This window comes from Larimichthys crocea, chromosome XV (genome assembly GCF_000972845.2).
Source record: "Larimichthys crocea isolate SSNF chromosome XV, L_crocea_2.0, whole genome shotgun sequence".
Lineage (NCBI taxonomy): Eukaryota > Metazoa > Chordata > Actinopteri > Sciaenidae > Larimichthys > Larimichthys crocea.
This window is the reverse complement of record NC_040025.1, coordinates 23,931,582-23,945,414: the sequence shown is the minus strand read 5'-3', so window position 1 is coordinate 23,945,414 and position 13,833 is coordinate 23,931,582. Positions and strand designations below refer to the sequence as shown.

Sequence of the window (13,833 nt, the reverse complement as noted above, 5' to 3'; positions counted from 1 at the left end):
GTGTGTGTGTAGATGACTTTTCAACAGACAAGCAGCACTATGACGTACAGGTCATTAACATGGTCGACTGTGGCACTGTGTTTGTTGACTTCTTCACTGATCAGCTCTTTATGGTAGAACGGCCACAGAACAAGAACCGCCGTCATTTTGCCTCAGCATGCCTTCAGCTGCTGTTGGTCACATGACCATGACCTTGGATGTTATATATAATGTCCCATCTCTTTCATGATGAACTGAGGGTAACAGCACAGTCAGACTCACCTGATGAGTAGATCTCTCAGGTTAGCAAACTCACAGTGCGCCACATTTTCAACTGTAGAAAGAAGAAAGATTTATTTGATTTACATAGAATTAGAATCATGTTGGACTCATCAGCGTTACAGACACAGAGACTTACACATCCGCATGTCTAATTAATTCAATTTAATTATATCAGTCCACAAGACCCAATTTGGCAGCAGTTAAGATGGTGATTAAAATGGAAACCAATGGGAATTATGTTCATTTGCATCCCCTGTGGTCAGATGGAAGCATGTTGTTTTTACATGAAAACGTGCTGTGGCACTGCCACAGGTAGAAACACATGGTCACATCTGAAAAAAGCATTTTCCTGAAGCAAGAAATGACATGATGCCGGGTAAACATCATTACTGATGATTCTCCTCCCTGTGGATGTGGAGAAACTGGATGTCTGACTCCAGTAAGAAGTGTGGGTGTCTTCACAGGCAAAGTTTAAAAAATAATCCAGCACACAGAAAAAAGAAACGATTCCTCTTGTGTAAAGAAATAGCTTTAGGTTTCATCGGAGCAGCTGCTGCAGTCATTGAATATTTGCTGCACCTACTCATCTGCTTTGCCAAAAATGAGATCACAGTCTGCACACAGTGGGACTGTGATAAGTAAATGATAAACCAGGTGTGAACGAGGTCAGACTGCAGCCTTACCTTCAATGATTCCCCACTTTGTTTTTCGGCCCAGCACCTTGTTTCCATTCACCTGGTGCTCCTTGTCTGTTCCCACCACAGCAAAGGGAATGCTTTCCTGGACACACACAATGAGCACGTCTCACTCACTCATCATAACATATGATATCCACACATCTTTTTCTTTCCATATTTAGTATAATGAAGAGTAGTATGTTGTGGAAGACAGTTTGAAAGGAGTGGAGGCGTTACCCTGATCCTGTCATTGAGAATGCGTTCCTCTGGGTCCTCGTCGTACTCTTTCTGGGGGTAGACACTGATCCCATTTGCTGCCAAGTCTTGCCTTATCTGTCAAAGGTCAAAAGTTAAACACAGGTCAAATATGGAAGGTTAAGTGTTTTACACTGAAGGCTACGTGTTATGGCAGGAATTATGAGTGCTGAACAGATGACAGCATACACGTGTCGGGTCGTATAGGGAAGATTTACTCTAACATGTTCAACAGTCACCTGGAGGGACAAAAGTATCAAACAAAAACAGGCATTGTTTGTGTGTGTGTGTGTGTGTGTGTGTGTGTGTGTGTGTGTGCAGTAGTGTGTCCCTCACCCTCTCTTTGAACTCCTGTCTTTCCTCAATGGTGAGTGTGTCTGCTTTGGCGATGATGGGTACGATGCTCACTATCTTTCCCAACCTCTTCATGAATTCAATATCGATGGGGCGTAACCTGCAAACAAAGGCAGATCTCTGGTCAGTTTGGACAATGATCAAAGGTGTGGACATACACACAACACTTGACATTTTGTCATCAAAAAAATCATAAAGCCAATAATAAAACCAAAGGCAAACAGATTTATTATTTGTAGCCAGAAACCCCTTTTAGCCTTGTCTCGACATGATGTAACAGTCTCAGTGGTGACTTTCATTACTTCCTTCTGCTTTCTTTACAGCAATTAAAAAAATATATTGTTCAATCAGTGATGGACAGCTTTGTGTTAGTGCAGGAGCATAATGATGCTCAGTACTGACCTGTGACCAGTGGCAGGGAGGAAGTAGATGCAGCAGTGGACTCTGCTGTCGGGTATTCTCCTCTTGCGGGTGATGTGCAGCTCCTCTCTCAGGTATTTCTCATACTGCTCATTGACGTACTTCACTATGGGCTCCCAGCTGGAGAGACGAGAGTCAGTGAGTGATGGAAAATTATGTTCAATGAATCCCATGACAAGACCAATACTAATAATGTCTTAATATGTATATTATTAATTTCTGGCTTTGCTCCTCTGTCAGTGTCTTAAAATAGATAGATAGCTTGAGACTGTAGTTTGCTGGAGACTATTTTCAGCAGCAGATTATTGGGGTTCTTGTAAGTATTTGTGGCAGCAGGACGATGTGTGTGTGAATCAGAATAAACCACAGTGTGTGTGTGCGTGCGTGCGTGCGTGCGTGCGTGTGTGTGTGTGTGTGACATTGCTGATTAGAATGTGTCATGTTGGCTTTTGTTGGTGGCAGGTGTGGACCAAGTTGATGTGAGCAAACATTAAAAAACAGACCAGTCTTCTGTAGGTGACCCTGTGAGAGGGAACATAAAAAACCTGACAGTCTGTATGTTTGGGTTGACTACATTTCCCATGAGATGTTGTTCACTTAATCACCAATACTATAACTAGCCAGTTCTTCTTCTCTGCCTTCATCCATCTGCCACTCACCAGTTCTCATTGTTGATCTGGTCTCCAAATCCTGGAGTGTCGATCACTGTCAGCTTCATCTTCACTCCCTTCTCCTCAATCACTAGACATAGAAGGATGAAGAAGGAGAAGGAGAGTGTTACATGTGAAGTAGCAAAAAAGGTCTGTGCCATGGCTGAGTGCTCTTATTGTTGCCAAACAATCCAGCCAATCTTCTCGCTGATGTGTCAAATCTGCAGCCGACGTGCAACCACAGGGGAAAATGAAATCACAAACTAGACTTTTGCATTTGAATGTGAATGATGTCATGAGTTTAGCTTGTTTCTAATCAAAATTAAATGAGATAAAAGCTTGCTATTACAGCTTACATCTTAAAGTAACATTAGAAGTTATGAGAATAAATGCACTTTATGTCAAAGAAGTAAGGACTACAGGTTTCCAATGAAAAGGTTGTAGTTTGGAGTCAGGATGAGCATTAGAATTGGCCATGGGAATGGTAAATCCTCATAATCATAGTAAGAAGTGTGTGTATTTGTGTGATGAGATCACTGAGTCAGGGTAATGTGTACACACTGAGAAGATGTGTGAACGTTTGAGGAACGCTGAGCAGCAGAGTGAAGACTATCATTTTAGTCGACTGTCATTGTTGAGTAAGAACACAGGAATCTTCTCTGAGCGGAAACATCTGGAACCCGGTCATTAAGATTTTCACTGTGCAATAAGGTAACACTTTGTGAGTGCCAGTCAGCAGCACAGAAGCTTATTTCAGCAGTTCACACACCTTCAACAAGAACTACAAAAACATTTCCAGTAGAGAATACACATAATCGCTGAAATGTTGCTTAGAAATACTTTATTGATCCGTGGAGTGGAGTGCCGTATATAACAGCTGAGTTATATATACAAGTCCATATATCCATAGACTGCACATGTTATCATAATCAACGTATGTACACTTCATTAATGTGCAGTGAGTTATAAATACAATGAGACTCTCTGTAGACTTTAAGTCATTAATGAGTGAACATGTCACAATGATGAAGTTAAACCATTGGCAGGATCTGTATTGCACTGGCTTTGGGAAAGCAGTTGGGGTGAGTACAGGTGAATAAAGTTGTACAGCAACGATCAACTTAAACTGCTGAAACTAGTGCACGACATCAAGAAGCATATAGTGCATACAGTGTACTACATAGAAGACTACTAACTGATGTATCCAAATTGGTATGTTAACATCTAGAAAAACAAAGACTGGACACAACAGTGACTTTCTTCCATCCAAATTAGAAGCAGGATTCAAAAAATGGGAAGAAAAAGGTTTATCGGGTTGGGGCCAGTTATTAATGACCTCTTTATATAGCTACAGCTGAGACATTACTTATAGAAACTAAGTACTTGACTATCCAACACAGAGCATTTCTTTATGTGCATTAAAAGAGACAATTCAAAAGACAATCATACAGCACATAGACAAAATATTTCCAGAAAAAAATGGGAACTGGAACACTATAATTTTAGATAAAAACTGGGAACTAGAGACATAAAATAACCAACCCTCCAACACATACTTTAATATGTCTGTATATGTAATGAATCGGCAAAATACACAAAAACAAAATTAAGAACCATTAAGATAAAGACCTGCCCCTAAAACCACCTTACTCTATATTAGAAATATTAACAGAAGATATAGAAGATAACATTTAGATATTACTCCTGCTGATTACTAGAACATCATCACAGTCTCCTGGCTGAGCTAAGACAATGGAGGGAGAACTTTAAGATGTTTACTACATGGAGAATATAACAGCAAGGTGACAATTAAAAATGACGACTATGTGGTTCTAATAATTTCATATTCTTTCATTTAATGTGAGCCATGAAAAATGTGAACACTACATGTTATTCTTCATTCATGTAGTTGTCATGTTCATGTAGTCCATGCATGTCCAAAGTCTGGCCTGCAGCTTTGTTTTTAGAATATATTATTTATGGCCTGCTAGGATTGTCAGATACTGTATGGCTGGAAGATTTGGATTTTTTGATTGACACAACGAAGCATCTGAACCTTTAAGGACATAACTACTGGTGTACCTGTAGGTGTGACACAAAATATTACTTTCTGAATGATTTTGTTAAAGACAAGAGTGATATGTTTTAAACATGTTGACAGACTTTGCATTACTAATAATAAGTCATGTTTAGAATGAGCATGAGGTTCAGATTTGTATCAACTTCATGCAAACTTTGTGCATCTGTATGTCCTTTTATTGTTTTTCATTTTTTAAATGTTAGTATTGGTCCCCAGGCATCTTCACATCGTCAAATCTGGCCCTCTTTAAAAGAAGTCTGGACACCCCTGCTGTAGTCTATATTTATCCCTTTTCTCTGTGCTCATGAACTAAAGTGGCGACTATGTCTGGACATGGAGAGGATCCTGAAACTGATAGGCTGCCCCTAAAAACATTTCTGCCTGTGTTGTGTCTCTGAACATGTGTCTGTACTGGATGAGTGCACAAAATTACTCTCTATTCTCTATTCATTCTTTTATATATGATTCTCAAACAGCTACACTGTGTAATTCTATTCAATTAAATTTTATTTATATAGCACCATATCATAACAAAAGTTATCTCATGACACTTTTCATACTTTTCTCTGTGTCTGTCTCCCTCTCTCTCACCTTCATTAGGTTTCAAATGTCCTTTACAGTTGCTGGAGGGTCACAGTTGGGCAACTATGCAACATTTTTACTTCCCTTCTATAACTACTGCCTATTAAGCAGCGAGGCCTCAGATGGAAAGTTTCCACCAGGTGAAGAGGCTGCGAACGTAACTGTGAAGTGTCTGTAAAGGCCTAAGTGGGAACAACGAAACAAGAATTGATATAAATAAATAAATAAATACATGGTTCACTTCTGATCGAGTTTCGTTCTGACAGTCGTGTCATGTTGAGGCGAGCCTCACTTCCTTGTCTCCTCATCACCCCCCCCCCCCCCCCCCCCCCCCCCCCCCCACATGCTTCCAAGTCATTTTGGAGACCTCTTTGACAGAACAACACGCCTACACTCCAACCGCTGACCCTTGCTCTAGCTTCATGCATCAAGTCACAATTTCAACTTGTACACAGAAAATATCACAATCTAACACACAATTTTACTCTGCTCCACAGAGGATGTTTTGATTTGATTCTATGCATCAAAAAAAAAAAAAAAGCAAAATCATCAATATGTTGAGATGGTCAACAAAGATCACATCTGTGTGCTGGTAAATATGAATGCAGTCGTGTTGGTACATATATATATGTCTTCATTATCCTATAACAGTATAAATTAATATACTCAGGTTAACCCATTACAAAAAACCCTTCAATGAGGGAACAAATATATCATCTCACTAATCCTTTGGAGACTAAAAGAACACGTAGCATGTGATGTAAAGAAACCTGTACTCTGAGTCATGACCATATTTAGGCTTTTTGCTGCAACGGTGTGGTTACATTTAGACCAGGCCAAAGTTTTAGTTTTTTTTATGATTTCTATGTTTCAGTGTGTGCAAAGTGTAACTCTGACAAGCATTTACACATCAGAAGATACATGTGAGAGTGCAGGAGGAGATGTTTATGGACAGTGTCACGCTCTGCAGCTTCACATTCTTGAGGTGACGGGAAAAGAAAAAGAACATTCCTCTTACAGAGAGAGAGAGAATGTGTGTGTGTGTACTACAGCACACATGATGTTACAGACCCCTTCGGTGAGCTAATTCTTTTTTTTTTTATATTATAGATGGTTGGAAGGAGTGAGGGTGAAAATCATCTTCCATTCTTCTACATTAAAAATGTCCTCAGCATCAAAACAGAGGAAAGTACTATAAAGACCATCTCCAGTGATGTATGTAAAAACTTTGATCATCACTTCATCATATTAATATAAAAATCCTATAACGTTACAACATTACCACATATCAGTCCTGCTCATTCAGTTACTACATTACCCATCAGGCCCTAATGCAACTGGAGATATTGAAGTGCGGGCTGCTGCAGTATAGACTGTATGACAAATTTTAAAAAACTGTATGAAGTATATATATCATTATACTATCTAGTATCCAGAACTCTGTAGATCAGGAGTCAAATGTATTTCAGCATAAGCACAAAACACATACTACATACTGCAGAAGAACCTGTCCCAATCAGAACAATACAACACAGGATAATTTGGGTGAAATGACCCTTTAATTCACCTATTTAGCAGTGCAGGTGGGATATGCACAGTGTGAAATAAACCTAGACTCTAAAAACACACAGTCAGTTACCATAGTGTGTGTAGTGTAGTGACATCACATCATAGAATTTAGAGCATAGAAATCTTTTTAACCTTTTACACATGATTAATTTGAATTTTAAACTAACATTCTCTAAGCCTTACATGAATTATAATGAAATAATTCATTTTTAACTGTTTTTAACTTATTATTATCGCTTAATTGGCCCTTACAGATATGATCACCTTTCAAAACTAGAAAAGTCTTTTTGGAAGCAGTCACAGCTCAAGCTGCTCTTTGTCATGGGAGAAGAACTGAAAGGAACAGTTCTCCTATTACTCCACCCGTCACAACCTCTGGCCTGAGCCAGTGTGATTAGCTGTAGAAGAAAGAGGAAGAAAAACACGTGGACTAGAACAAAGCAGACAAAGTAGCTTTTTCCACACACTGTGTGGTGTGTCTTTGTGTGGCCGGCTCCTTGTGGATTTGATCACTTTTTGCTACATACATACAAATTCAAATGGTAAGAAAACTACGTTTTTTACCATATTGTGAGATTGGATGCCATTTTCCATACCACACAGACAAATGACAAATGACCCGTGCTACTTTAGCCCAGGCTAAAATGTAAATGTCTTGGAAACTGCTCTGTGGAGAGAAACTAGACTCAAACTGGTCCTAAATGTGTATCACATGATCCACAAATGAAAAATAAGATTTCTACAATAACGTCTTCTTGTACAACTCCACACACAAATGCATGCTACATTAAAATGCTAATGGGAAAAAAATGGGACATTCATTCATTGTGAATTCATGTGTGATATCAAAGTGGGCAATGTGTTTTCTGTATGTGTGTGTGGTGGGGAACATGCTCATTGCACCCATTTGTAAGTGTTATTTTTCATTTGCACATCATGTAGTAGACATTCTAATGTCTGTCAATAGAGGAGCTTCCAAAGATGTTTTAGAAAATCAAATAAACCTCGGTTACCAAAGATCGAATAGACATAGAGATCACATCACGCCTTCAGGAGCCTCAAGAGTCATCACATATTTCCTGTGTGTGGGTGTGTTTGTGTGTGCACCTGTAGAATGTGTGTTTGTGTGTGTGTGGACTAACCATGGCTGACTGTGTGCAGTTTGACTGTTTTGGAGATCTTCTCTTCGTAGTTAGGAGTGCAGGATTTCCGGCTGACTTTGGACTTGAACAGAGTGTTGACCAGAGTGGACTTCCCCAAACCACTCTGACCTGCAGACACAGAAACCACAGCTTTTAACCAGACTGTGTGAGGGTGTGTGGTATTTATTCTGAAGAAGCTGCTGTGTCCAGACGTTTGAAATGAAGTCTTAACCTGAGTTTCAGAACTGACACCAAAACAACTTTATTCAAAGTAGAAACCTGTTTATCTACAAAACTCTGCATTTGACTGAACAAAAGAAGTCAGAGTAATCAAATGTCAAAGCTGTTCTCATGGAAAGTTGTGTCATCGTCACTAATTAAATATGATTTGGTATTGGTGAAGAGAATCACATAGAGACCTCTTTTCCCCTTCACCAATACACCTGTCTGTTCTATCTCGAGCATCAGACTAAACTCAGCTTTGTGAGTTCAGTCCACACAACAGTTGACATAATGTCACAGTATGTAGGATCCTACAAAAGTCTGGATCTACAGCAAGCAGAACACTGATAGACACATTCAAACTCATTGAGCTCATTTGTGACACTCGTGTGTTACTGTAAACACAAAGTGAACGATTAGCAGGCTTGAATTATAAATAATTAGCACAGACAAACTTCCTGTTTTCTGTTCAGCAGAGGAAGTGTTCGTTATGTGTGTGTGTGTGTGTGTGTGTGTGTGTGTGTGTGTGTGTGGCAGGAAGAATGGTCTCAACTCTGAAAACCACTTCCTTCTCACACATTCATACTTCTTCCAATATAAGACCCGCCAATCAAAATACATTATTTCAACGAGGATCCCCATGATGATATCCCCATATCATCACACACACACACACACTGATGTGTATCATGTGAGCCTGCCGGCCTGCCATTAGTCAAACTGCAAGCTTGACACAGAGGAGAGCTTTGCTCAGTGTGGAGCTGTGAACGTCCAGAGCACAGCAGGGAGTCTGGTTTCAGTAACAAATACAGCCTCAACATGTCAGCAGTAATGTCACCTAAAGTCCATTACCCATGTGACTTGTTGACCTGGCATGAGTTCTGTGTTTAGAAAGACAACGTCTTAGAGGAATGATACAGAGTGTGATTGAACATTGTGCAGTGTGACTCTCTCTGCTTTCATTCACGTGACATACAACAGGTGACAAACCTGCCGTGTCCCTTTAAATGTGAATTGTAACTTAACTTAGGCTGTAGAGTTCAAAGGTTTGTATCCCTGAATATCGTAGGCCACAACATAATAAGAATATTGCAGTTATTAGTTCAGTGATGAAATCAGTAGAAATAGTCAGTGTGTTCACAATCACCTGCTGCAGGTAAGAGAAGCAAACGTCATTTATTTGGCATGGCATTACAGTGAACCAAATGGAAATCCACATGTTTGGATACAAACTGTTAAAGAATAGAGCCAGACCAAATCTGAATGTCTGAGTGATCTCAGTGCATCCTCAGTGTTTCATTACTAACACCGTCCCTAAGACCGCATCATAACATCACCATGGGTGAAATGCTAATAATAATGTGTGGGACTCACCAACCACCATGATGTTGAACTCAAAGCCAGCCTTCATGGTCTTGTACCTCATTTGGTCCAGTACTGCTTCGATGCCCACATAGCCAAACAGGTCAGTGCCCCGGATGAAGCTCATCTGCAGACCTGGCACAGACTGACACAGCTCCACCTTCACCTCTGCCTCCAGCTCCATCTCTTTCTTCATTTCTCCTTCCTCCATTCCCTTCTCCCTCTCCTTCTCCTCCATCTCTGCATGAACGCCCACACATTTCTCCTCCTTTTCTGTCAGGGAATGCTGGGTATTCGTGCTGGCTGGTTGTCCTTGGTCCTGATCTCCTTGCTCTTGTCCCATGATGCCTCTCTCCTTCTCCTGACTCTCCTCCATTGGGGTGAGCGGGTCTGTCTCCAGCTCTCCAGCAGTTTCTGCAGTTAAAACAACCACAATGACACATTATACAAATGAATAATGAAAGTGTAATATGTAATACAGAAATGTATTTGATTTGTCACTAAACTGTCTTGCTGTGTTTAGCAGTTTATTATTGTGCTGTTGGTCAAACTACATACTGTACATGTGGCTTGCCACCCATGAGGCAACATGAAGGTGCAGCAGGTTGTGCACTGTCTCTGTTGCATGCTCTTTACAGCTGTGTGTACTGTGTGTTCTGTCTTTAACATCCAACATGTAGCTGCTGGTTGATGCTGAAAGTATAGGCAGTGTTTGTTTGTTTTTGCCAAATCAGCCTGAAACAGACTTTGTGCCACTTTGTGCACTTCGATACAAACAGGAGGCTGACTGACCACTGAAATAATTGCTCAGGCTGCTTCTAGCAGACTGTTCAGCTGTCATACAGAGCCGAGCCAACTTACTGATGCTGCTGAGGCAGAATATTTTCCTCATTTCCCAGATCAGCAACATTGACCATACTGTAATGCTAATGGCCTTTTCATGGATATATACAGTATATATGGAACCACAACATATCATTTTTACATTTCGAGGAAAAATGCAACATTTCAATCAGTGACCTTTAGAGGTGTTCACAACAAAACAACTAGCCTGACTCTGTCAAGCCTTTATGCTAAGCTAGGCTAACAAAGTCCTAATACAGAAAGAAGCCAAATAAGTGTGTTTCACAAAAATGACACGTGTCTACCTAAAAACCTTTGTGTTCATGTGCAGTATGTTGTGGATGCATGTATACAATTTAATTGATTAGATGTGTGAACAAAGTGTATTTGTAGTTCAGTAATAGCAAAACACAGTCTTCACACACACACACACACACACACACACACACACACACACACACACACACACACACACACACACACACAACTCTCTGAGGCCTAGCATGTTCACACACACTTTTCAGAACTCAGCTGGTGTATATGGAACTTAAGTCTGTCCCTTCTCTTATCCGTGTGAGTGTATGTGTGTGTTTGAGTGTGTGTCTGGTCTGTGCTCTAAGAGGATTGGATGGCAGCGACAATCCTCCTGAGAACTTGAAACGATGTGTGTGTGTCTGATTGTTTGACTTAAAGATGCTGTCAAATTGACAGTCGCCTGAAACCATCATGAAGCATGTTTTTGTGTGTGTGTGTGTGTGTGTGTGTGTGTGTGTGTGTGTCTCTGCATGATGCAACAAGTTGTAGTGTTTTACTAGGCCTTACTCTCACAGTACACACACACCCTCACACGCATATACACACATAGGCTGTTGGTTAGTGTTAGTCCACATAATTCAATCAGCTATAAATATCCAACTGTACAACCATTGGAACAGAACTAATCCTCATGAGTCAGGGCAGAGAAGGGCAGAGTGAGAAACATCATTATATTTCAGACTTTATTGGGCTCCACTGAAGCAGGAGGTGTTTTACTCTTCAAACCGTATAAATAAACCACAGATGGAAATGTAATAATTAGGTTAACACACTTTTTGCATCTTGTTCTCACAGTAGGGATTAAAAGTCAGGGGACCTCAATCTCTGCAACAGAGTTCGACAGAGCGATACTCGATCTCTGGAGGATGTCTCAGACAATTTAAGAGAACCATTTTAGGAGAAATCAGAGCAACACCTTGATGAATTTTTCATAAAGATTTGTGTCAGCAGATATAATTTACTGCAGTTTAATCTGAAAATATTTAAAATGTAGACAGAAAAAGCGACAATAATGTTTCAGTCATATTAATTATTAGTCCAATGAATCATTTCCTCATTTGCTTGTGTCTCTGATATACATATTTTTCATAAACAGTATGTATGTTTGTATTAAATTAAAAATGTATTAACATTAAAAAGTATCATGTGTATGATATACAGTATTTGTTTAATCTGGTGCTAGCAAGTGTCTTAATGTGTCACTGTAGAGACAAGAAACAAGTCAAGTAACCAATGGACACACACACATTTTCCCACACAGTTTGTGCTGACTAGAGTTGCATGTGAAAAGCAAACAGTGTGTCCAGTCGCAAGAGAAAGGGACTGTTAGAACCCCGGGCAGCGTTTGCTTGGATAAAACTGAAAAGACACAGACAGAAGGAGACGGGCCAAAAGTGAAACAGATGAAAGTGCACATCTATTGTATGACATGTAACAGTCATCTGTTAGTAAAACACTGCAGTTTTATCACAAACATGTAGAAGTTTGTAATGTGGAGGACTGAGTGAGTGACTAGAGAGAACACACACCTTACGTTGTTTTAGCAAGAACTCATTAATATGGCATGTTGTCTGAAAGTAACAATAATAATTTAAATATGGAGATATTGGCACAAAATTCCAGACTCCCCTGAGAGGAAGTCATAGTGATATGCTCGGTTGTAAACATAAAGATGACAGAAATAGCTGTGAAATGAATTGATTACTCACTCACATTCACACACCTAACTAATCACTGCATGAAGTGGGTGTGAATGTTTGATTGATGGTTTCAAAGAGTTATAGATTGATAAGATTGTTGGATGCAGCCGCCTCTCCCAAAGCCAGAAAGAAGGTGTGGGGGGAGGAGGTTTCCAATGCCGTTCAACCATAAAACAAGCACTTCTGATGAAGTATGACAGTGTCTCAAGTCTTAGTCCACATTCTCCTTGCTCAATGTTTTGACATTTGCAGTTGAGATTGTCCAATTTTGCAACGGGATAGTGCCAGCAGAATATGTTTAAACTTGTAGTTCTCAGTGTTTTCCCAAACTCATCCTCTAAACACGCAATGAATAACGCCATGACAGATGATGAGAAGAATCAGTCACACCCCCACCCCCATCCACTACCTCATCACTGTGTTCTTCAGAGGTGTTAATGTTTTCATGAATATCAAAATATCAACCTGGGGGTTGGTTAGATAGGGCGAGGCCATCAGCCACCACATGCTGAAACATTAGGGCTCTGAAAGCGATTGTCCTCACTCAACAATTGACAAAATGTTTGCATTACCAAAAGGTGTGAAGGCACAATGGTATCATGTAGCATCACACCACAGTGGGGTGGGATCACTTATAAAGAGAGAAGAGAACTATTTAAATTCATGCTTTATCCCCATCAAGAAATTCCTCTGCGTCACAGAGAAACTATCTCTATCTAAAAGCACAATTTACTTACATTGCTGAAACCAGGTAAATTTCACTCACTCAGGTCTTGTCACTTGTCAACAGACAATAATAGCTGAAATGTGAACGCAAAACGCACCACAACTCACGGCCCCAAGCCTCTCAGATATTTTGTACATGTCCTCCGACAAAGCACAAAAAGTTCAGAGAAGGTTCAGACCTGGTTCATTTTCTCACCTCTGTTGATCATCAAATGTGTGTGATTGTTGGGTTAATTGTCAGTGTGCTCGTACCGTCTGAAAGCTTTCACATGTTGACAATCTATCAAGCACTTTGTTTAAACCAGGTTTTTAGTCAGACTCTATTATGTCCCAGCCAATCCCAGCTTAATCAAGTCTTGTCAATGGCCTCATTTCTACTGCATGGTACGGCCCTACTTGATTAGACTTGACTTGCTTTTACTACAAGGTACTTTGGCTCAGCTAGCTTGGAACCGAAACAAAGGTGATACTATAAAAAGGTACCAGGTAATATCCACAACTCTGACCAATGGAAAATCAAAAGTTCTAAACGTCAAGCTGAACCTTTTTTTTTACAGTGGAACTGAGGCAAATGACAGACCTTGACAGCTTTGGTGTGATCTCAAACTTGGCCAACTGAATGCTTTTAAGTCCTGTTCAGCTTGACCTGACCCTCAGCTTTGACTTACTACATGT

General features: G+C 40.1%; 1 protein-coding gene across 3 annotated transcripts in view; it reads right to left on the bottom strand.

Annotated features, from left to right (window-relative positions):
• Window positions 1-13,833, bottom strand: part of septin12 (septin 12) — a 59,603-nt gene that overhangs the window by 4,271 nt on the left and 41,499 nt on the right. For all 3 annotated transcript variants that reach the window (XM_027288283.1, XM_010750256.3, XM_010750255.3), the window contains 8 exons: window positions 9,587-9,988; window positions 7,991-8,119; window positions 2,627-2,708; window positions 1,950-2,087; window positions 1,530-1,647; window positions 1,176-1,271; window positions 945-1,041; window positions 262-313 (listed from right to left, as the gene is read on the bottom strand). In XM_027288283.1, the coding sequence (XP_027144084.1) occupies window positions 262-313; window positions 945-1,041; window positions 1,176-1,271; window positions 1,530-1,647; window positions 1,950-2,087; window positions 2,627-2,708; window positions 7,991-8,119; window positions 9,587-9,988 (1,114 nt within the window). The remainder of the gene's footprint in view (window positions 1-261; window positions 314-944; window positions 1,042-1,175; window positions 1,272-1,529; window positions 1,648-1,949; window positions 2,088-2,626; window positions 2,709-7,990; window positions 8,120-9,586; window positions 9,989-13,833) is intronic.